This window comes from Pinus tabuliformis, chromosome 9 (assembly GCF_031772625.1).
Source record: "Pinus tabuliformis cultivar Carrire ecotype Pingquan chromosome 9, CPIR1, whole genome shotgun sequence".
NCBI classification, from domain to species: domain Eukaryota; kingdom Viridiplantae; phylum Streptophyta; class Pinopsida; order Pinales; family Pinaceae; genus Pinus; species Pinus tabuliformis.
The window spans coordinates 519,165,865-519,192,478 of NC_142307.1; the positions used below are offsets into that span (position 1 = coordinate 519,165,865).

Sequence of the window (26,614 nt, forward strand, 5' to 3'; positions counted from 1 at the left end):
GGTGGGAGGAGATAACGGATGGCAGGATGAAGGAGGAATGCTCTTCCCAGGCCCTCAGTGACAGACAGTAATATCAGAATCTTACTTCATGTCAACGATGAATAAGTTCACCTCAGGCAGTTTATCAGAGGAAAGACACAGATGGTTCTCTGAGGGTGCTTCTAGAAACAAAGGTAGCAATCTAGACAATAGATTTCTATGAACAGGAGAAGGGATTACATGTACGCAAACTCCACTCATAATGCATTCTAGGCAGGAGGCCACCCTTTCGGATATGTATTCCTTGTGCAATGTGGGGAAGGCCATAGGAAGAAATTACCAGGGGCAAACACTGCTTGAGATGTCCTCAGATGACAAGAGATGTCATTTAGCTAGTGGTGCGAGGAAGGGGATGAATAGGGATAACCGCCTTCATCGCTGGGTAAGCAGCGAGCAGATGTGCGGTCCGATTGGTTCTGTGGCCATCAGATCTGGAGGAGGAAGATCAACGACCAACATTTGGCATGCTAGTTGGTGGGCCTGTAAGGATAAAACCACTAATGGTTTACCACCTTCATCGGGCGCCATCCAAACCAAAGGCGGTTTTTATGAAAAGCCAGCGATTCCACTCAGGGAGCACCACGTGACAGAGGAACGAAAAAGCAAACCACCTTCATCGCGTGGTAAATAGCGGGCTTTTAAGCCGCGTGATATGGACACTAGTCATTGGATCAAAATGAAGAGATCGACGGTTAGCATTGATCGTGTAGCTTCGCCTTCGCGCGGGTTGATTTTTGACTGTCGGTTTGTTAGGAGTCAAATCAATGGTGGGTTCGGGAAGCGGACTTTGATTCCACTTGCCCGCTTTCGATTCCAAGGATGTCTTGTCATTTTTTCTATTTGTTTTTTGGAGGGTTGTTTGGGTACTTTGAGTATTTTCTCTCTCCCTTTGTGGGAGTCTGCGCCTTTGTGCTTTTGATGTAACCTGTGTAAATCATTCTTTTCCTAAGATAATTGAAGGACTGTCTCTTGCTTTAGCAAAAAAAAAAGAGATCTGGTAAAAGAAGGGAGAACAAAATGTAAAATAGTTTCCCAATGATATAATAAAAGGCATGTCATTGCTTAGACGTAGTCCATATTGGGTGAACTATTAAAAATTGATCTCTTATGAATTTTTCATGATTTTTATTTATTTGTATGTTTATCATTTTTTATTTGTCTATGATGTTTTATCAACATCAACCACATGGAAGATAGCCAATTGAGATGGAGCCCTCCGACTCATCCCTTTCTCCTTGACTTGTTACTAATTTTCTGGTGTATTTTCCTGGTTTTCTATTTACTACTTAGTTGAATAGTATGGTTTTTTAGTTTCCGTTTTGACTATCAAACTTAAGATTTTATGGTTTTGCCACTAGACTAGTTTGACCCATTTAGACTAAGACTCAAAAATATATATTACTTCATGAATAATAATAAAAAAACACAACACACACATACACACACAATTTAATATAAAAATAAAAATAATAATAAATAATAAAAAAATAAAAAGTATAAATGAATTATTAAAACATATAAAATCTATATATATGGTGATTAAATGAATTAAATATAATATATATATATATATATATATATATTTATTTATTTATTTATATATATATATATATCTATGTATGTATATATGGGGGTTTGGAGTATAGTATAGGATTGCTTCTACTTGGCTAAGAGTTTATCTTTCTTAGATGTAAGCAAACATGTTAATAGCCTAAGACCTAGATACATGTAATATGAGAAAAATCATGCCTCGTTATAGGGCACCAACCTGTAATTCCTAATGGCATGATTTTCCTTAAATAACACGGATAACTCTCTCTCTCTCTCTCTCTCTCTCTCTCTCTCTCTATATATATATATATATATATATATATATATAAAGCTAAGTCAGTTTACCGTAGGATTTTGGAGCTCATATGAAGGATTGGGTGGATAAATGTTGCTTTCCCATCATAAATTACAGGTAAAAAGTCAATTTTCTTTTCAAAAGATGGCTTTGTATTCATTTTCTACACTCCAAGGACATGGAGAAAACTGCTTATATTCCTTGGGTTAGGGGTTAGGGCTTCCTATCTCTTTAGTGATGGTACAGAAAGTTCAACCCTTTTTTTCTTTTTTTTTAAAGTCCTCAGTCTTCCCTTGGTGGTGTGGTCTAGAAAAGTTATAATGGTGATCGTGAAATCTATGGGAAAGTTCTTATATCTGGAGGAAGGGATTTTGGGTGCTCTTAGGATAAAAGGATTGCTTGGGTGTTAGTTGAGGTGGAATTAATTGGAGGTCTCCCAACGAAGATTGACTTGTTTTGGAGCTCTAATACATTTCGGCAGAGGATCAATTTTTAGGGGATGCCCTTTAAGTGTTTGGGTTGTTAATCAATGAGGCACTTATCATTGGCTTGCCCTCATCGGTATGGGGCTACCTGACGATCGTAAGTTCAACACACTGACGTGAGGAAATACAATTCGGAACATGTACAATTAGATTCCTCTCCGGATTGGGGAAGTTACAAACACATTCACTTGATATAAGGTATTATTCCTAATGATCCTTCCTCCCTTCCTATTGGAGAATATGAAGTTGATTCTATTAATCAAATGGAATTTCATGAAAATGAGACATTGGATAAAGATGGATGTGGTTGGGACAAAATGACCTTTACATGTGATCGAATTTGGGCTTTTGAGATCTGGTGGTTACAATGATCATCACCATACAAGAAGGCCCATATTTGCTTGGGATTGGATTTACCATTGAGAAAGAGTGGATCTTGGCATTCATGATTCGGTGGTGGCAAGGACTATCAGCATACAGGAAGGCCCAAATGTGGTCATTATCAGATGACATTTACATTTACATGCGAATGGATTCGGGGATCCAAGATCCAAAGGTGGCAAAGGGTGCACACCCCCGTGGAGGCTCAGATGAGTATGGTTGGATCCGATGATTCAAGGATCCAGGGTTGACAAGGGTTTGCACCCTTGTGAAGGCTTAGATGGGCGCTGGGTTAGATTGCCCTCAAACAAGCATTGAATCCAAATATTTGGGGTTCTAGGGGTAGTGGAGGGTGAAACTTTATGATAACATTGGATTAGGTGTGAGCTAGATATAATGGCGAAATGTTGCAAAACATGATGGTAGGACCTAGTGGGCCTCGTTCCTGAGTTGATGTGGTGGTGCCATGGGGACCTTATAGGGACCACTTGGATGCCACACAGGAACCCATTGATGATGCGGATCCCCATTGTGTTTATGTGGCAGCGCCATATGGGCCACATGTGGATGCCATGTGGTAGCACCCTGATGATATGGACCTATGCTACATTGACGTGGCAATGTCACATGGGTTAGACAGAGGCCACGTGGTAACACCATGCTGATATGGCCTAGTGTGAATGACTAAAATTTAGAAGGGCATAACTTTCAATATAAGAGTTTGATTGAGGAAAAATTTATAGCACCGGAAAGATCTTGACGAGCAGAATGTGATGGTGGCATTTGTTTTGATATTTGAAGACTTCAAAAAAGGAATATTTTGCAACCCCATCTTCGTATTAGAACTTGGAGATTAGATAAAAGTAGACAGAGAATATCTTCGACAATCCAAGAAAGGACAAGGAGGTGGGAAGGAGTGTTACATACTCTAGTACACTATGATCAAGAAAAAAGTTTCCAAAAGTTCACACCTCTTAGCTCAATGCTTAATTAGAGCACTTGGTTGTTTAACAAAGATTGGATTTAAGATTTGAAAACTCTTGGAGTTGAAATTAAGTTTTGAAATGTCAACAAATTTATTACATAAATTAGTATGTGTTTAAAAGTAAATAATATAATTATATATAAAACATTTAACATGAATTAACATATCTTTAGATCTAAGACTTTTGTGATCCATAATGTATAAAACAGTCTTTCGAATTAATCACGTCATTAAAATTAGATTTTTCATAAATTAACATAATTTAATAAATATTATTTGTTTTTTACCAACCATACAATTTTAAATAAGCTTATAACTTTTTATTATTTAAAATATATTTTTAAATACATAAATAAATTGCCTATCTTAAAAAACTTCAACTATTCAAATTCAAATTCAAGATTCTTAAAAATCTCTTAAAAATGTTATCCAAATATACATAAATAATTATAGAAATGAAATTGTTTGACCATTCAAATTCACGATTCTTAAAAATCTCTTAAAAATGTTATCCAAAAATATACATAAATAATTATAGAAATGAAATTGTTGAGGCACGAAGCACGTGGCTGAAGGACAAGACGATCCAATGATGCCCCAGACACATCTGCCTCAATGTTTTTAACCGTCGCTTTCAATTATACGATTTTGCGTAAAAAATCACAACGAATTATTTCAAAATCGATCAGGGAAAAAAATCCACGATGAATGATATCAAAATCGATCGGTCAATACATGCATACCGTCTGTTCAAGTCACATGTGTCAGATTTGTGGAGACCAGATCCACAAACACTGGGCGAGACCACCGTAACACGAACAGTCTTAGAACGAACTTCTTCGACGTGGATCGCTTCCTTCCGATACCAATTATATTTTGCAATCCATTACAACATCCCACTTTATATAAAGCCATCTGCGACTTCAGGATCAATTCCAGCCAGCAATCAGATCTGGTGGCAAAGGTTATTTTGTCGTTAGGAAGTCAGGAGAAATGGCTGCAAGCCAAACTGGTGGTGCTGCTGCACTTCAATTTGTGCAGGAAAGGTCGTTTGAATCGATGGAGAAACAAGACGACGATGCGGCCGAGGTTCGACCCTGCGTCTCTCAAACCCAGCGGCGGCCTCTTCGTCGATTGCAGAAGCGGGCGCCGGCTAAACTGCAGTTGAAAAGGCTGTCGCCGGAATCGATGGGGTTATGTTGCAGGAGCCCAATTCCTTTGTTGTCTCCGCTCGTGCTGTCGCCTTCAGAAGGAGGAGATGTTGAACAGGTTGTTATTTAATGAAGAGACTCAAACACAAAACCCAGGAGAAGAAGAAGAAAGCGTAGGTAGTGCTGTGATTCCAAGGAATGGATGGCAACACCCCGCGGCGCCGTTTTTTGCCGAGAGGGTTTGTTCACTGTCCAACGGTTTTGTATAATTGTATATTCCAGACCCATTGATGTTCATAATTCGCTTCTGTATGGGGAGGGGTTATTCGGTCTCATGGTTCATATTAATCCGCTACCACAGTAGGGTTCGGCATGTGTCCAAGTGGAGACCGTTGTTCTGAATTGGACTGAGTGCTACAAAGCTCATGGTTCCAGGTTTATGGTTGACACAAAGCTCATGGTTCCACGTTTATCGTTGGCCATTGTTCTGGATTGGAGTGTGACAGAAAACTCATGGTTCCAGATCTATGGTCCAAATTTTAGGAAGATCGGATATGAGTGTGTCGCTTGATTCTATTATTCAGCGTACGGAAATATTTTGAGCGCTCTTAGTCACAGTCCGTCTTTTTCAACCCTATGAAATTTCGAAAACAAAAGGAATTAAAGAATTAGTATAATCTTTCAATAATTCAAGATCGAGATATATGGTAATAGTGAACAAAATATGGGAATAGCTAAAGTTTGGCAAGGGAACGTTGTATATTCTTATGATTCACGATCGAAATATATGGTAAGAGTTAAGTCGGTCATATATGCCAAGTGAAAGTTATATCTTTTTATGGTTTGAATAAGAGTTAACTTTAAACAGTAATATATATGATATGTGGTAAGAATGAAAGTTGACGCTATATGATAAGAGTGAAAGAATGTAAATCATATGCATGGAAAAAAAATGAAGAGTGAAAGAATGTAAATTATATGAATGGGAAAAAATTAAATAAGGCTTTTACAATTTAGTATAGAAGAGAAGAGATGTTATTTTACCAGGGGTGTTTTATAATATAGTATGGGAGAGTGAGAGCTGTTATGATAGGCGCTCAACCCAGTATGGTAAATATGCAGAGATGAACAATATGTGAGAAGAGTGAAAGTTGATATTATTATTAAATTATTTTGATTTTAAAATATAATTATTCATATGTCAATTATATATGAGAAGAAATTAAATAAGCCTTTTACAATGAGTATGGGAATATGGGAGAGATGTTGTCATTGCACCCAGAGGAATATGGGAGAGATGTTATGAGAGGTGTTCTACAACCTAGTGTAAGAGAGATGTTGTCATTGCACCAAGAGCCAATCGAGTATGGTGGGAGGGTTGTCAAGTATTACTACATTCAAAAATTGTAAAATAATATTTTAAATTGACAAATTAAAAATAGTAATAACAAAAGAAATTAATATGACCATAATTAAAATACTTCAAGTAAAAAAAAAAAAACCTTTTAATATGAGGAAAAATGTAATTTATTCATTACTTAAAATGAAGATGGCACAACCTGTCTCTCGTAGCTCTTGTAGGCGAGTAGTAGCATGGATCAAAATCCTTCTATTAGTCACCTTAGTAGGAAGGGTAGGTAGGATAGAAAGAGTGATTGGGGTTGGTTGGGTGGGGTTGTGGATGTTGTAATCCACCAATTGCATTTGTTCCACATATCCTTTTAGATAGAATATTATTATTGATATTACATGATATATAATTCATTCAATGCTTAATATAAGTTTGATATGTAATATTCTAGAAAATATTAATAATAAAAATAATTAAATGTATGCCTACACTAAAAAAATATGAAAGAGTATATATTAACATTTTAATGTGTAGAAAGTGAATTATAACTAAAATATTCCAATATCAACTACATATATATTATAGTAACCTAAAAATACATTAATAACAAAAAATATTTTATTTTCAACTATAAGTAAAATATTTCAATGTCCATATTAAATAACATAATTTGCTATCATAAAATGGATTTAAATTAATTTTTTTCTTACATTTTCACTTTCCATAATTAGGGAGATGTGTAACTTATTTTATTTCTAATATGAAGTTGATATACATGAATTTAAAAATATCAATTACAAAGAAAAGTTTGAGAGAGAGAAATATTGAAAGAATTCTTATACCATTAATAGCTACCTTTTAATTCAATGTGTAAGGGATATTTGTAATTTGTTCAATGCTTAATATGGATGTGATATGTAATATTTTAAGATATATTAATAATAAAAATAACTAAATATATGCCTTATGTAAAAATAAATAAAAAAATATGAGTGGTATGTTTTAACATTTTAATGTGGAGAACATGAATTATAATTAAAATATTCCAATATCAACTACATATATATTATACCAACCTAAATCTATCTTAAAATATGTTTGCATCTAGAGAGGTCAAATCTCTTTTCATTTTAAAAGATGATTGCATCTGATCCTTTTTGCTTTAAAAAATGTTTGCATCTCAAAATATTTGATCACTCTAAATACTTCGTAGATCCAAAAGTAAAATAATATATTTTATTAAATTAATTAAATTATAATTCAATAAAAATAAAAAATAAAAAATATATATTTTTTGCAAATTAAAAAAATGAAATATTAATGATAATATCAAATATTCCATTCTCATTCACTGAGATGTAACTTAAGTAAAGTGGAAAGACTAAATATAATTTACTAAAAAAAATGAAATGATAATATAAATTTATATATATTATTTTTTATTTAAATAATTAAATATAAATGATTATTATTAATTAAAAATAAAATTTAATTAAATTTATTTAGTTGTTAAATAAATTTTATTTACTAGGATAGTTATATAAGTTAAATGGTCAATTAATGTGTAAATTTATTTTAAAAGATGATGATTTATTCTTAAAAAATATTACAACAATAAACCTTTCTATTTTGGAATTCTAGAATTTTAATTTAATTATCAATAATTATTAGTGGATGGTAGAGATTTATTTTCTACCAAATATTCTAGAATATCCATAGTTGTATATACAAATCAAATGTTGATATTTATCTTCAAAGTAGTTATGCTCTTTTTTCCTTTTTAACTAATTTGATTAATTAAAAAAATGTCATATGAACAAGCGTGATACGAAGTGAGTTATGATTTTTTGGTATGTGGTATTCGTAAGTTTTTTTGGTATGTGGTATTCGTAAGTCATGTCATACGAACAAGTGTGGTATGAAGTGAGTTATGATTTTTAGGTATGTTGTATTCATAAGTCATGTATTGATGGATGATATTGTTATGAGAATTTAAGAGGAAGAGTGGAAAAACCGAGTAAAACAAAAAGTTACCCAAATTGAAAAATCAATAGAGGTTGAGAGCGAAAAACACAGTAAAACACAAAGTTACCCAAATTGAAAAATCAATAGAGCTTGAGAGCTCTTCTCACATTAAGATACAATTTTGCATGCCACACAAAAAATTGGTTGCATAGAGAATACATAAAACTACTTGTTTGAGCCAATATAACACCTTGTTTGATAGGGTCTAACTCATTATCGTAAATTACTAGTTGTGCATTGAACGTGGTACAATATCAAAATGGTAGACTAAGTAAACTACCTAGTACAATATCAAAACGGTAGACTAAGTAAACTACCTAAGGGTTCGAAGATGTAGTCAAAAATCACATTCAAAACTCCCCCTTGATTATTACCTCATCTTCATTACAATTTTCATCACAAACAATTGTCTTTGAAACCCAAAACTTTCTTTTTCCATTGGCTTTGTAAAGATGTCTGCCAACTAATTTCTAGAATTGCAAAACTGAAGATTGGGTTCACCATTATTGACTAGCTCTTGGATGAAGCGAAAATAGGTCTCAATGTGTTTACTTTTGTGGTGAAACACATGATCTCTATAAAGTGTAATAGTTAAATTATTATCACAAAAAATAAGAGTTGTCTCATTCTACTCTTTAGGCTCAAGATCATCTATCAATATTCTCAACCAGATTACTTTGTATCCTACTCATGTTGTTATTGCTTACTATGCTTCTACTACTAAAATGGAGACAATGGGATGCTACTTGGAAGCCCATGAAATCAATCTTGTATCTAGGTGAAATTCATATCCTTAGGTACTCTTTGTGATCAATACTTCATGGAAAATCATTATCTATGTAAGCTACTAGATGGTTTCCTTTGGAATTAGTGTACAAAATTCCATAGTGTATTGTTCCTACAATATATCTGTAAATAATTTTTTCTTGCATTCCAATGCGTTTCTTTTGGTGACTCCATAAACCTAGATATTAGGTTGATTGACTAAATTGCACCAAGCTTTGTTGTTGGGATATGAATTAGGCTTCCTACTAGCCGCTTGTATGAAGTAGAATTGATTGCCGAGCTATTATCATATTTGCTTAACTTTATGCCTAGGAAAATTGGTGTGTTTGTTGGTTTGCATTCACTCAACCTAAACCTTGTCAAAATTTCTCTTGCATATGTTCTTTGACCAACAAAAGTTCTCTTTTTAGAGTGTTCAACTTATATTCCAATAAAATATTTCAGATGACCAAGATTGGTCATCTAAAATTCCTTCTCCATATTTATTTGAAAACCTTCCAAGCTACAAATTTCACGTGTAAATCATATCATCAACATAAATGAAAACAATCAAATATTACCATGAAAATACGCTTTTGTATAAAGAGTGGGTTCATTACTTTTGTTTTTGAATCCTTTGTTGAGAAGATAAGAATCAATTATGTTGTACCATGCTCTGGGGGTTTGTTTTCAACCATAAAAATCCTTTTTTTACTTGTACAATTTTATCTTTTGACCCCTAATTTCATATCATGGAGGTTGATTTAAATAAACTTCTTCCTTTAATATGCCATTTAAAAATGTTGATTTGTCATCCATTTGGTAAACTGGCCAATGATCTTTGACTACTATTGTTAATAATGTTCTAAAAGTATCCAACCTTGCTATTGGGGTGAATGTTTTCTTCATAATCTACTATAGGTTGTTGTGTAAAGCATTTTGCTACCAATCTATTTTCCCTTTTTCATTAAGCTTGGTCTTATAGACTCATTTGACTCCAATACATATTTTTCCTACTAGTATATCTATAATAATTCATATTTCATTCTTTTTTATTGCCACAATTTCTTCATTCATAACTTCAACCCATTCTCTCTTTTTTATTACTTCTCAAAATATGTTGGTTGGAAAGACAAGGAAAAATGTACTTGTTCATTGTCTAGTTATTCATAAATTTCTCTTGAAACTTCTTGTTTTCTATAGAATGTTGGGATCAGATCCATTGCTTGAGGATGGGCTATGTGAATTTTTTCCTCTTTGGTTTATTCCTTTTGCTAGAAATTTTAGTCATGGAAGTATTTTTCTTGGATGTTCCACTTCTGTTTCTTCGCTTGGTTCAAATGCCTGTGGAGAAACTTGATTTCTATTTTTTCTATTATCTTGATCATTCCATGCTCAATATTCAAAAAATTTAGTATATCTTGAAATAATTTTTTTATTGGTAATGGAATTGTACAATTTATAAGCCTTGGATTCTTCACTATAACCAACAAATACAAATTTTTCACTTCTTTCACCTATTTTCCTTTTCATTTCTTCTAGAACATATGCATAAGCTACATAACCAAATATTCTCAATCGTAATACATTTGTATTCATACCACTCCAAGATTCTAAGGAAACTCTATGTTTGACACTTTTGGTTGGAGATCTATTCAAAATATAAATTAAACACGATACTACCCAGTAGTCATTTGACAACTTCTTTGCTTTGACCATGCTTCTTTCCATATTCATGATGGTCTGATTTTTTATTTTTTTCTACTGCATTTTGTTGTGGAATGTACCTTGTTGTAAATTGTCTTTTGATACCTTGATCCTTGTAATATGCCACAAATTCTCTAGAATCATATTCACCTTCTCCATCTTTGTGTAAATTTGCTTGTCACTTTGCTTCTCTACAATGGCTTTAAATTGATGAAATTTTTTGAATGCATTATATTTATTATGAAGAATACACATTTGATTCCGCTAAAATAATCAATAAAGGTTAGAAAGTAAAAGCTTTATTCTAGTGACTAGTTTTGCATTAGACTACAAAGGTCTTTTTGTACTATCTCAATCGAACTCTGGGCTCTATAGTTAAACTTTGAGCTCTACAGCTGGAAACATCTGGAAAATTGTTTATTTGGTGTTTGGAAAGGATACAACTTTCACATGGATTCTGACGGACATCTATCAGAGGTGTGCATAGCCCCATAGACTTCTTTTGCAAATGATTGACTATTAAAAGCTAGATGACCATATCTAAGATTTCATAAGCAAGTTTCATTAGAACTTGTTACAAATTGAGCATATGATAATGATTACTTGACATGTCTCATGAATAAAGGAAACATCCTATTTTGGTCATTTGGATCCTTAGTATGACTCTTTGATGAGGTGACTTGTCAGGAAGTGTGCAGGTAGGACCTTTAAACTTGAACTCAAAACAATTTTCACTCATTTGTCCTACACTTAATAGATTATGTTTATGTATTTGTACACAATAGACATTATGAATTTCATCCTTTCTATTCTACTTGTTTACAAAATTAATATTACCTTTTCCTAAGGCATCAACTAGATGATCATCACCCAATTTAATATGAGATTTTAGTATTTCATAAAAACTTGAAATCCATCTTTTTACCTATCATATGGTTACTTCGGCCACTTTCTAGTAACCAAATATCTTCATTGTTGTTTTCTTGTGCTTTTGAGAAATAGCAAAGGATGGAAGATGTCTTACCTTAATTAGGTGCTCAGTGTTTAGCTCAAAAATAAAATTTCTCATAATTTCTCGAAACCTAAATGATCGCGTTTGTCTCAGAAAAATAATCCTAACGCAACTCATTTCGTTGAAAATTGAGTTCGTATGAGGAATTGATTGTGTTTTGATCGATTTGTTAAATAGGCGAAATTTGAAAAAAAAATACCCAGTCACTGCCCAGTCAGCAGCCTGTACTGCTGATGTGGCAGGTGACTAGGCATGGTCAATAGTGAGTCAGGGATGGACAAGTTTCATCATTTGATTGGGTTTTACAGGTGATGAGTTGGCTTGTTTCTATTGGTGGATTTTTAGACTAATGGAAGAATACCATGTGGAAAGCCCGGAGGCCGCCACGTGGCACCTCCCAAAGGTCAGGTTGGATATATATATGTGTTGTACCTATGAGATAGTAGTAGGTCAGCTACCAATGCCAGAGCATCTAAAATAATTGTTTTGGGGTTTTTGGCTTTAGTTTTGGAAGACTAATGAATGAAGACAGATGTAGAATTGAAATACTTAATCCTTTGGATAAAAATAATATCTTAGCAAAGGGCTGCTATAAAGCTTTAGACAGTGATATAGATCAAATAGTGGTGAGAAGAAGACAGAAAATAATATGATTATCACAGTTTCCAGACTGTAAAACAGAACAATCATAACTATGAAAACCTTCTAAACTACGTTCCAAAGATTCAAGGCAGTACACTTAAGCTTACAAAAGATGCTGATGATTTATTGGTTAGAGGGGATTAGCTAAACAGATAGTTCACTAATCCATTCTCTTAATAGATGATCACTTCAGGAGCTTATATGAATACATTGAGACATAATTATTCCTACCTAGATATCTCTATAAGTCATAAGCATATGAAGAAAAACATAATGATTGATAACTGGAAAAACTTACAAGATAACACAAACTGTGTAAAACCAAATTCAAAATCCTCTGCTTTGTATTAAGGTTCTAGAAAGACTGAGTACATCAAGTGTCTAGAAAAGCTTCCTTCAAAGGTGCAACCAGGTTCAAAGTAGAATGAACAGTCACAACTTAACAAGTAATGAACCCTGAGCCTTGAACCTTGAACCCATAACAATTCGAGAAGAGAGTTATTTATACAATAATGAAACTAAGAAAATATCCTAAACCTGATTAAGATTTATTCTAGGAAATGAAAGATCTTCATGCAAGAAAATAGGGGTAGCTATTGAACTGCTTCTTGCTGCCCCTTTTATTCAGGTTGTGATGGCTTTGTTCTTTGATATTTTTCCCCTTAAGCTACTTGATTATTTGTATCCTTTACACTAGTTGATTCCTTCATTTGATCTTTCATCTGATACTCTTTAAACTCTATGAATATCCTTTGAACCTGCTGAGTAACCTTTATTGTGTTCCTTTTTACTTTTATTGTGCATTTCATGTTTTTACTGTGTTTTTCAAGAGTAAGATCTTTGTATTTGTCTTCAAAATATATGCACGCTTTTTCTTTGTAAGCCTCGAATAGGAGTTTTTACCTGCAAAACACATAAATTGTTAAGAAAACATAGGTGACAGAGAAGGACATTAATGGCTTTATTGAGCTCGAAAGGATATTGGAAGGAGTCTAGAGCGTATCGGAAGGTAAAAAAATGGTTTTATTGGTCGCAGAGGCTTATGGAGGCTTCACTGTGTAAATAGGCGAAACAAAGCCAAAATGGTGATTTTTGCATTTAAACGGAAAAACAACTTTCTTTTTGAAATATGGCGCAAAGTGAACAGTGGTAATTTTGTCGTTATGCAGGAGGTGGTTTTGGTTTTCATCACACCGCTTATGAGGCACGGGCGGTTTTGGGAGGGGTCACCCAATATAATCTGAGCCTGACATGTAGCAAGGGGAGGTCGGTGGAATACTGCTTTTCGGGCAGGTAATGCTCGGACAGAGAGCTAACTCGAAATCACTGAGGGTCGTTGGATTTGAATGTATTGGATTGGACGGTGGTGGAGTGAAAGAGTAGCGCGGAGGGGCCCAACGATTAATTATGGCGGTATGGCTTTATTATGAGTTAAAAACTGAGATTAGCGGGGTTTTATGGTTAAATAGAGGTTTAGGTCGATTCTTTGTTTAAATCATAAAAAACATTTTAACAAAGAAAGCCTTCGCAAAACACGGTATGGCGGACTTGAAATAGTATGAACTCGGGCGGATAAATGACGTTGGGTCTGAGTTCCCATCGCATATCACAATCACAGTTTAGCGAAGGAAAGGCCTATCGCAAAGGAATGCGATAAGGGCCAGACGCGATATGGAAATAAATCATGGATAATACTACATCGGGTCCGGGTTCCCATCGCATATTAGAGATCGCAATGGTGGAGGGTATATGTTTCAGATGAGACTTGCGATCAAGGGAGGATGCAAAATGGCAATGAAATATGATATATATTTGTGTCGGGTTCGGGTCCATAGCGCATCGCATATCGCAATGCAGAGGAGAGTGCATGCATGTTGTAAAGTTTGCGATCCGCTGATATGCGATGTATTATGGAATACATAGTTTTATAATAAAACTCATGGTTTCGCGATATTTAATAAAGGGAGTTAATAATATACGGGAAAAGGATTTTTAGGGGTTTAATATGCTAAGTTAGCGTTAATATGAGACATGAGCGGAAAGGGGAAATACACTAAGTATAATTCTTTTTCATGAGTTATTTTCTTTTCACATATACATCAATACTTAGGCTAAACATCCTTTTGTGGGTTTTTGGGTAAAAGGGGATTTAACATGGGGTTTTCACTTTTCCTAGGAAAAAAGGATTTTAACCTTAGGAAAAGGGGTTTTTTATTGAAAATGAATGAATATGAATTGTATGAAGGTGCGAAGGGGAAATTAGTAAATATAGGAATGAATGAAGATGAGAGAATTTAATTAATTGATCTTGTAGACCTTCATTTGCTTTGTGTAATTGCCTCATGGACATAGAAACATATGGTAAAACATGATAAATGTACATTTTGTCCAATCAATCATCATACTTCTGCAACCTTTCTTCTACTTACCCTTTGCTTATCCTATCATTTTTTCTTCACCTAATGGGTGCATTTAAGCAAGCAAACCCTTTTCCTTTATTTTTATTTCTTTTTAAAAAAAGAAAATATCTAATTCTAACCTTATAACATCCAAGGGATCAGATTAAACTGATGAGCACCTTATTATTCTCTACCTAACTACTGATCTACCAAGATTAAACAGCTTGGCTAGATCTTTATCCTCTAATTATACCATCAAATTTAAAGCATGAAGCAGTGAAGATTAAACTATTTGACTGTCATGGGTTGTGGCATTTATGACAAGCTGCACACAACCATTATTTTGTAGAAAAAATAGTAGTGGCATTTAGACTTGCTCACTTTCAAAGTTTATTTGTTTTCTTTTCTTTCTAACCTAACATTTTCTTTTTGCCTTGACTTTTTAGAGAATCTAACCTAACATTTTCTTTGATATGCACGTCATCATCAAGATAAAAACATTTTATTCAATATTTCTATGTCCATATCCTAACTTAACATTTTTTCAAATATTCTATGTTATCAAAACCAAAAAATGCTACAACATTGGCTCCATCTGGGGACTGCTTTCTCCTGTAGAATGCAAAGAACCTGCAGATCCATGTGCCTTATCCTCGGGCTATGGAGTCCTTTTTGTAAGAAAATCACACTGATATCTTGAAAAGTAAAATTAAACTAGAGTATTTACAATGAAAACTATTTCAACTTCTTAGTACTGAATGTAATGTTTGATAAACCTTCCATTTACAGGATAAATGGAATATAGCCCATCAAGATTCTGCAGCACAAAAGTATTGTTACCCTTCACTTTAACAATTGCTAAAGGTCCAAACCATAGATTGTCAAATTTGCCATGCTTTCCTTTCTCTTCTCTCCTGGCATCCCATCTTAGAACTAGATCACCTTCCTTAAAGTCCCTTTCCCTGGCTCTTCTATAAAATAGGGCCTTCATCTTATTCTGATATTTCTTCAATTTGCGTTGAACTTCATCTCTTTTTTCATTAAGTTCAATAATCTGATTTATTCTTCTTGAAAAATCATCAAGTTCATCTGTTGAATCTTGCAGGAATTTTAAAACAGGGAAGGCCAAATTGGTAGGGAAGATTGCATCTTTCCCATAGACTAATTGAAATGGAGATTTTCCAGTTGATCTCTTTGGAGTAATTCTGTTTTCCCATACTGCATAAATCAAATGTGAATCCCAATGCTTTTTATGATCAGCTAGAGTCTTTTTTATTACCTTTACCAACTTTTGTTTGATGACTCTGCAAGGCCATTACCTTAAGGGTAGTATGGAGTTGAATGATGTAACAGAATCTAATATTTCCAGCAAAAGTCAATCATTTTAATGCTAGAAAAAGATGTTGCATTATTAGTGACAATTTGAGTTGGGCAACGAAATCTAGATAAGATATTCTCCTCAATAAAATTAATTACTACTGAATCAGTAACATTTCTGACTAGAATTGCTTCCACCCATTTAGTAAAGTAGTCTGTTGCAGTGAGGATCCATCTATGTTGATTACTTGAAGTGGGGTGAATCTCTCCAACAAAATCTAATCCCCATTGAGAAAAAGGTGATGAAACTATTGATGGAACTAGTGGAAGAGCTACTAATTGTTTGTTTACCAGCAAACACTTGACAAGGAACACAACTTCTGACCTTTGCCCCTACTTGTAAGAACAATGTGGGCCAATAAAATCCTCCCCTCAAAATATTTTATGCTGTTGCTATCCAAGCATAATGTCCCCCACAAAATCCTGTATGAAACTGATCAATGATTCCTTCAGTTTCTGATTCTTTTAAACATAATAAAAAAATATTCAGTGGATCCTTCCAGTATAAATTTGCATTTATAATGCAGTACTTGCTTGATTTTACCTTAAGGGTTTCACACTGGGTTTTGGAGAATGATGCTGGACACTCAAAATGGATCAAGAAATTTACAATATCTTGATACCAATTTGACAAAAAGATTTTTTCATCAATGTGTATAGGACTGATCTACTCTGAAGGTAGAGGTTTTTGTGGATTATCCCCTTTAGGATGAAGGGAAGGTTCTTGTGGATTCTCCCCTTCTGCAAGGACAAAAGGTTCTTGTGTATTCTTCCCTTGTATTTCTAAAACATAATTGATTCCAATTACTTTGCAGTTGGATTCAGCTAGAAGCTTGGCTAATCCTTGACCTTTTACTAGCTTGGTAGTCATGATAGTTAGATCAAACACCAGAATTTGAGTGATCCATCTACCTCTTTTCCCATTAGTGTCTTGTTGGGTTAGGACAATTTTTACAGCACTATTAGGGACATAAGCAGTAATAGGTAAATGTAAGACATACATTTTGAATGATTTCAGGGCTTGAATGATGGCATGGGATTTCTTCTTAATGATGTCATACTTAAGCTTAGCCTCTCTCATAAGCTTGCTGAAAAAGGCTATGGGTTGGTCATGGGAATCTTCATTTTTCTGTAATAGAACGGTAGCAAGGGTTGTTTCAGAGGCAAAAGAGAAAATACTAAATGGCTTAGTATAATCAGGGCTAGCTAAGGTGGGAGCTTCAGAGATAGCCCTTTTTATTTGTTCAAATGCATGCCTAGAAGAGGCAGTCCATTTGACTTCATGGTCCTTTCAGAGCATGTCAGTTATATCTTTTACAATCTCTGCATAATTTGGAATAAATCTCCTTAGAAAATTAATCTTGCCTAGAAAAGCTTGAATCTCCTTCTTGTTTCTAGGTAAGGTCAATGTTTCAATGGCAGATACTCATTTGGGGTCAATTACTACTCCCTCCTTTGAAATTATATGGCCCAACAATTTTCCTTCTTTGACAGCAAACAAGGACTTCTTAGGGTTCAATGATATTCCAAATTTTCTACACCTGTCAAAAACCTTCATCAAGTGTTTTAGATGTTTCTGATCAGATTTAGAAAAAACAATTATGTCATCAAGATAAATAACCACAAATTTATTTACCTTACCCATAAAAGCTATGTCCATAGCTCTCTGAAATGTTTCTCCAGCATTGGCTAGGCCAAATGGCATCCTAGCGTACATGAATGTACCCCAGGGTGTAGTAAGGGTTGTCTTCTCTCTGTCTGTTGTATCAACATTCACCTTATTGTAACCTGAAAAACCATCAAGAATAGAAATTATTTGTGCTCCTGAAACCATTTGAAGTAATTGATCCATTTTGGGCAAAGGATAATTATCTTTTAATGATACCTTGTTCAAATTTCTAAAATCCACACAGAGTCTTATTTCTCCATTTTTCTTTCTAACAGGAACTAGATTTGCAACCCAATTAGAATATCTAAGAGGGAGGATGATCTAAGAATTTAGCATTTTCTTAATCTCCCTTTCTACAGTTGGTAGAAGGGATGGATTTATCCTTCTAAGTTTCTGTTGATAAGGTTTTGATTCTAGCTTCAAAGGAATCTTATGCTGTATTAATGAAGTATCATAGGTCTTTAGATCAGCATAAGTCCAAGAAAAAACATCCTTATAATTTTGCAGTAACTTAAGATATTGAGCTTTGATCTCAGGGTCTAGAGATGCACATATTTTGATGTTTTTGATATCTTCATCGGTTCCAATGTTAATCTCTTCTATGTCATCTTCTGAAGAAATGGACTGAGGGTTTCAGAGGACATCATTTTGATCAAACAATTTTTCTAAAGGAATGAGTACTTTTGGAATAAAATTATTAGATAATTGAATAATGTCATGATTAGCAATTTGGGTTTTAAAATCTGAAGTATCATTTCCGTCTACAATTTCATTTATTTTAGTTCTATCTTCATCAATTTGTAGAAATGAAAAATCATCTATTACCTACAGAAATGATTTCAAATGTTCATTATCTTTGAATATTTGCCAATGTTTCAAATTATCTAGGATAGATGGCCTATATTTGACTTGTATCTGATAGAGTACATCAATATGATCAGGAATTTTAAAAGAGCTAATAGAGACAGCTAAGACATCTACATGAATATTCTGATCTTTGGGAATATGAGTCAAATTAAAAGCATCAAAGAAGTTTTCAACTGAATCCCATACTTCATTTTGGTAGGACCTAAGTCTAGGGTGCTTGGTTTGGCAAGCATTTCTTACTTGCTTAACAATAAGTTCTGAATCAGTAAAAACACTTAAGTTTTGAACTTTTAAGCTTTTAGCTAATTGCAATCCTAAAAGGAAAGCTTCATATTCAGCCACATTATTTGTAACTTCGAAGTATAATTTACATGATTGGGTTATATTTTCTTTTTTCAGGTGAAATTAAAACTACTCCAACTCCTGCCCCATCTTTTGTGCAAGAGCCATCAAAGAACAGTTTCCAAATATCAATCTGGCTTGGTTTAGGACTTTCAACTACCTCTTCAATTTTGACTTGAGTTTTATGTTGGTTTGAAGTGAGTTGAAAACAACCAAAGTCTTGATCTATTGCATAAATTGGATGGTCCCTTGGCTGGTCAGTCTTACAAACAATATGTAAAAATCTTACCTCTCTATATAATCTTAATTGCTTTCCTCCATAAACAGGAATAATATCATATGACATATCCATCTGTAGAGTTCCCCCTAATTTGGCACAATAAGACCTAGAAAGGAGCATTCCAAACTTGGGAGGGATATCTGTGACAACAATATCAAGTACTACACTTTTCACTGGAATTTGGGCAAGGGTAGCCACTAGATCCTTGATCATTCCCAAACAAGGCACCCTTTTAGAATCAAATGTGTATAGGTCATGGTAGGATCTAGTTATGTCGAGTTTCAAATGGTCCATGATATATTTTGGCATAAGTTTGTGTGATGCTCCTGAATCAAGCATACAATTATACAACATGGAATCATTTGTTTTAAGAGTTACATAGAAAGGAGGCACTATCTCATCTATCATGTCTGAACTAGGGCAAAAAACTACTGCGGGTATTTCATCTTGCAGGCTTATGACATCACCTTCAGCATCAACCAAGGTCTTTTGTATCCATTTTGTGACTTGGATTTTGTAACCAGGGTATTTAGAAATTCCTGACAGTGGAATTGGGATCTTAACCCTCTCTAATTATTTTTCAACATTAAATGTAGTCAAAATGTTTTTACCAGTTTGGGTAGTATCAATTGACTGATCTAAGGGCTCAATAAGAGTTGTTTAAGCTTTAGCAGTTTTGGTACGTGGTTCAATTGTTGGAGTTTCCTTTGGAGGTCTCCCAGGACCAGGCCTAGGCCTAAGATCATACCTCTTGTTTAACTTTGCAATTAAAAATTCAGAGAAAGCGTGATATTTAGAGACTTGTGAAGCTTCCTGATCTTCTTGAACCTGATTTTGTTGTGAGAGAGGAATGATGGCTGTTTGATTGGAAGAAGAATCCATACTATTAATATCTTCAGTAATTGTCATAGTATTATCATCAGGTTGTTGGTCATCTATCAATAGAGGAGTAGGAACCTGTTGATCATTGCTAGGTCTCTGAAGAATTTGTAGTGGTGGATTTCTTTTATACTGACCTTGATTTTGGTTTTGAGGTCTAGTAACTGTTTGTTGTATTGTCCTAGGTTGGGTCTCAATATTTGAAATCCTATTTGATAGGTTTCTAAGAAGAGATTTTATTTCATCTATTTTGAGTCTTCTGATTTAGTCTTAGAGGAACTAGAGGCTTCTTGAACAGAGTTGAGTTTTCTTTGGGCCTTTTCTTCCTTAAGTTTTAAAGAAGTTGAGGCTACCCTATTTGCTTCTACTTCTATAGCATTTGTTTGCATATCTTCAAGGTTTCTTGAAGTTCTCTCTCGTAGCATAACAACAAATTCATCATCAAAAGCTTTAGAAAATCTAGACTTAGTTGCTGCAACAGGGGGCTTACAATCAGCAGGCATTTTGTGATAAAGTTTATTGAATCTTTTGATAAAATCTAATACTGGTTCACCAAAGTTCCTTTTAAGCTCTTCAAATTATGTGAGGAAGTAAAGAGGATCCTTTTTCACACCCCATTGATTTTTAAATATGGTTGTAAGATCTTCCCAATTTCTAATGGTAGCTGCTGGTAACTACCTAAACCAAATCCTCAGATTTCCTTCAAGTGACTGTACAAACAATCTCATATAAATGTTTTCTTGTTAAATATTCATGTTGTCTGCAAAGTCTATGAAAGCTTGAAGATGGTCCTCAGCTGAGGGACCAATTTCTCCATTGTACTTGGGAAGGTATTTTAAGTATCCAACTAGGAATGCATGAAGGTTATTAGGTAAGACTAAGGTAGCATATCTAGCCTGTACGATACATCGGAAAGCCATGACAACTGGTGGTGTATGAGGTGCTTGAGGTATATGAGGTTTTCCAAGTGGAGTATGTGGTATTTGTGTGGATGTAGAGGATGAAGAAGAAGTAGAGGAAGAAGATGGTGATTCAGGGGTTGATGAACTAGTTGGAGGTGAAGGAGGAGGAGATCTCCTAAAAGACTTCAAAGGAGTCTTAAGAACTAAATTTGAGACCTGTAAAGGAATACCTCATTTTGTTTCAAAGAGAGGATTGGAATATATAGAGAAGGTATCCTCAAGTTGTTCAGAAGAATAAGCTTCAGGTCGGTCAAAAATGGAAGGAAAACGATAGGTGGTAGGGGATATGACATCTATGGGTTTATATTCTGGTAGATTAACACCCAAATCAGATTCAGTTTTAGGTGATCCTGGTGTAGTGTGGGTATTGGATGAGATTCTAATGAATGAATAAGGCAGGCTGACTTAAAATCAACTCCTTTATCTAGAATTTCAGCAACCCTAGGTAATAAATGGGAGTAATCAGGATCAGATGGGATACTACTATTGGTGTCAAATGATTCTAATTCTTCAGACTATAGGACTGAAGAGGAAGAAGGAGATGGTTGGTGTCCCCTTTTAGAACTAGATTTTCTCAGAAGCCTTTCAGGATCTACTAGAGGACTAACTATGTCAGCTTCTAAATGAGATCTGGTATGTTTAAAAGGTGCCAACTTGGGAGTGTGGAGTCACCTAGGTGAATGATTTTAATCTTTCTAAACCATATAATCACCTTAAAGGAAAATAATGAATGAATATCGTTGTCCCAAGGGAAACTTAAAAGAAATTCGAATCCTCGGCAATGACACTAGTCTAATGTTGTACCTCTGAGATAGTAGTAGGTCAGCTACTAATGCCAGAGCATCTAAAATAATTATTTTGGGGTTTTTTATTTTAATTTTGGAAGACCTATGAATGAAGATAGATGTAGAATTGAAATACTTAATCCTTTGGATAATATTAATATCTCAGCAAAGGGCTGCTATAAAGCTTTAGACAGTGATATAGATCAAATAGTGGTGAGAAGAAGATAGAAAATAATATGATTATCACAGTTTCTAGACAGTAAAACAGACCAATCATAAGTATGAAAACCTTCTAAAATACATTCCAACGTTTGGAGGCAGTATACTTAAGCTTACAAAAGATGCTTATGATTTATTGATTAGAGGGGATTAGCTAAACATACAGTTCATTAATCCATTCTCTTAATAGATGATCACTTCAGGAGCTTATAGGAATAAACTGAGACACAATTATTCCTACCTAGATATCTCTATAAGTCATAAGAATATGAGGAAAAACATAATGATTTATAACTAGAAAAACTTATAGGATAACAAAAACTGTGTAAAACCAAATTCAGAATCCTCTGCTTTGTATTAAGGTTCCAAAAAAACTGAGTACATCAAGTGTTTAGAAAATCTTCCTTCAAAGGTGCAACCAGGTTCAAAGTCGAATGAATAGTCATGACTTAACAAGTAATGAAACCTAAGCCTTGAACCTTGAACCCATAACAACTCGAGAAGAGAGTTATTTATATAATAATGAAACTAAGAAAATATCCTAAAACTGATTAAGATTTATTCTAGGAAAGGAAAGATCTTCATGCAAGAAGATAGGGGCAACTATTGAACTGCTTCTTGCTATCCCCTTTATTTAGGTTGTGTTGGCTTTGTTGTTTGATATTTTTCCCTTTAAGCTGCTTGATTGTTTGTATCCTTTATGATGTTTGATTCCTTCATTTCATCTTTCATCTGATACTCTTTAAACTCTGTGAATATCCTTTCACCTTGCTGAGTAACCTTTATTGTGTTCCTTTTTCCCTTTACTTTGAATTTCAAGTTTTTACTGTGTTTTTCAACAATAAGATCTTCGTATTTGTCTTCAAACTGTATGCATGATGTTTCTTTGTAAGCCTGGAACATGAGTTTTTACCTGCAAAACACAGAAATTGTTAAGAAAACATAGGTGACAGAGAAGGACATCAATGGATTTATTGAGCTCGAAAGGATATTGGAAGGAGTCCAGAGTGTATCGGAAGGTAAAACAATGGTTTTATTGGTCGCAGAGGCTTATGGAGGCTTCACTGTTTAAATGGGCAAAAAAAAGCCAAAATGGTGACTTTTGCATTTAAACGGAAAAACAACTTTCTTTTTGAAATATGGAACAAAGTGAACAATGGTCATTTTTTCGTTATGTGGGAGGTGGTTTTGGTTTTCATTGCACCGCTTACGAGGTGCGGGCGATTTTGGGAGGGGTCACTCGATATAATATGAGCCTTACACGTAGCAAGGGGAGGTCGGTGGAATACCGCTTTTCGGGCGGGTAATGCTCGGACAGAGAGCCAACCCGAAATCGCTGAGGGTCGTTGTATTTGAATGTATTGGATCGAACTGTGGTGGAGTGAATGAGCAGCGCGGAGGGGCCCAACGATTAATTATGGTGGTATGGCTTTATTATGAGTTAAAAACTGAGATTAATAAGGTTTTATGGTAAAATAGAGGTTTAGGTCGATTCTTTGTTTAAATCATAAAAAACATTTTAACAAAGAATGCCTTTGTAAAACACGGTATGGAGGACTTGAAATAGTATGAACTTGGGTGAATAAATGATGTCGGGTCTGGGTTCCCATCACATATCGTAATCACAGTTTAGCGAAGGAAAGGCCTATCCCAAAGGAATGTGATAAGGGGCGGACGTGATATGGAAATAAGTCATGGATAATACTGCGTCGGGTCCGGGTTCCCATCGCATATCGGAGATCACAATGGCAGAGGGTATATGTTTCAGTCGAGACTTGTGATGAAGAGCAGATGTGAAATGGCAATGAAATATGATATATATTTGCATCAGATCTGGGTCCGTCACGCATCGCATATCGCAATGCTGAGGAGAGTGCATGCATGTTGTAAATTTTGTGATCCGCTGATATGCGATGTATTACGGAATACATAGTTTTATAATAAAACTCATGGTTTCAGGATATTTAATAAAGGGAGTTAATAAGATACGGGAAAAGGACTTTTAGGGGTTTAATATGCTAAGTTAGCATTAATATGAAACATGAGTGGAAAGGGAAAATACACTAAGTATAATGCTTTTTCATGAGTTATTTGCTTTTCACATATATACATCAATACTTAGGATAAACATCCTTTTGTGGGTTTTTGGGTAAAATGGGATTTAACATGGGGTTTTCACTTTTCCTAGGCAAAAAGGATTTTAACCTTAGGAAAAGGGGTTTTTATGGAAAATGAATGAATATGAACTGTATGAAGGTGGGAAGGGGAAATTAGTAAATATAGGAAAGAATGAGGATGAGGGAAGTTAATTAATTGATCTTGTAGACCTTCATTTGCTTTGTGTAATTGCCTCATGGACATAGAAACATATGGTAAAACATGATAAATGTACATTTTGTCCAATCAATCTTCATACTTCTACAACCTTTCTTCTACTTACCCGTTGCTTATCCTATCATTTGTTCTTCACTTAATGGGTATATTTAAGCTAGCAAACCCTTTTCCTTTCTTTTTCTTTTTTCTTTTTAAAAGAAACTATCTAATTCTAACCTTATAACATCCAAGGGCTCAGACTAAACTGATGAGCACCTTATTATTCTCTACCTAACTATTGATCCGCCAAGATTAAACAGTTTGGCCAGATCTTTATTCTCTAATTATAACATCAAATTTAAAGAATGAAGCAGTCAAGATTAAACTATTTGACTGTCATGGGTTGTGGCATTTATGACAAGCTGCACACAACCATTATTTTGCAGAAAAAATAGTAGTGGCATTTAGACTTGCTCACTTTCAGAGTTTATTTGTTTTCTTTCCTTTCTAACCTAACATTTTATTTTTGCGTTGATTTTTTATGGCATCTAGCCTAACATTTTCTTTGATATGGACATCGTCATCAAGATAAAAACATTTTATTCAATATTGTTATGTCCATATCCTAACTTAACATTTTTTCAAATATTCTATCTTATCAAAACCAAAAAATGCTACAACAATATGTTGGAACAAAATATTATGGTGGAGGTCGGGGTCAAACCCACAACTTCCGGCACAATGTCCACGCTTCTTACCAACTAATCTATCGGGTGGTTCTTACCACGTTACAACTCCGTTTGTATTTAAAGTTATGTGGTTTGAGTTTGGGTGGTTAGGGGAGGGTCAACCCACAGGCCAGGCCTCCCCCCATGTGAATGAAACATATATGAAACTGCAACACTGATATTAACCGACAACTCCAACTTAACCAACACTGCAACGATTACCATGTGAACATTCACCGCAAACTCCAACGGTCAACGCTTCGATGGTTCCGACTCCAATGGTTACTGTGAAATTAACTCCTAATGTGACTAGTCAACCAAAGCCATCGGAGGTTACAGTTTATGTTAGTGATAATCCCGTTTTAATATTAATTAAGTGTAGTTAAGACTTAATTAATTACAGTTTAGTATGGCAGTAAATTTGTCGGTGCCCCAAATTCAAAACTGCCTCAAGATTTAGTGGAGCTAACTATAGATATTCCAGAATTAGAGGAGAAAATGTAGGGAAAGATTGACTGAGCTCTAGAGAAGTCATTTTTCGATCAAATTGAGCTCAAAAATAGGTGTTATTAGCTAATTTTGGCATTATGAACACATTGGTGTAGGTATTAGGAGCCATAAAGGTGTGTAAAACAACATTTTTCCACATTGAGATAATACAAAGGCCTAAGCCATGGAAGCTGAACCAAGGAGATGTAGCTCAGGAGGGGCGAAATCCTTCATCAAAACACTGCGCTAATGTGTCTCTTTGATGGTTTTCTACAGTGTGAATGTTTGATGTTCAATATTTGTTTTTGAAGCTATTTTTCTCATGAATGCTTTTTTAAACTTAAGGAAATTTACCTGATTGTATGCACAACAGTTAATGAAACTTCAACACAAGAAGCAATAAGCAAGTACATGCTTATAAATATGTAATTGTTATTAGCACAAGAAAACTAATTATACAAGTTGGTATTAGAGAAAAGGTTGAATTGCTTGATTTCTTGAGTTTGTGCAATTAGGGTTTTAATGGTTGCAAAATTGTGATGCTTACAAGGTTAAAGTTTCAGAAAGGAGAAGGGAAGTTATTGGTTGCAACTCTTGAGGTAATTCCCAGAAGAAGGAGAGCCACAATGCCACAATATCCACCACGCAAAGTTCCAATTCTAGCTGCACTTGAAACTCCTCAAGTTTTTCCTTCAATTGAGATTGAAGAGGTACAAGCAGTACCAATTTCTGAGCCTGAATCCATAGCCATTATGTCTGGAGAAAGAGAGCCTGAAGGTCCCTCTTCAGAAGAGGAAGAATTCAAGAAATATTTATATACTTTGACTGAGATGGTTAAATTCCTCTATGAAGAGAGGAAAAATAGACTGGTTGGAGAGAGTTCTAAACCTCCACATGGAGAAGGAAGCTCAGAGGA

The 26,614-nt window shown here is 34.6% G+C and overlaps 1 protein-coding gene across 1 annotated transcript in view; it reads left to right on the forward strand.

The window, feature by feature from the left end:
- The first annotated feature begins 4,729 nt into the window (after window positions 1-4,729).
- Window positions 4,730-26,614, forward strand: part of LOC149149484 (uncharacterized) — a 39,891-nt gene continuing 18,006 nt past the window's right edge. Inside the window, exon 1 of the mRNA XM_089442496.1 lies at window positions 4,730-5,005. Coding sequence (XP_089298622.1) covers window positions 4,730-5,005 — 276 coding nt within the window. The remainder of the gene's footprint in view (window positions 5,006-26,614) is intronic.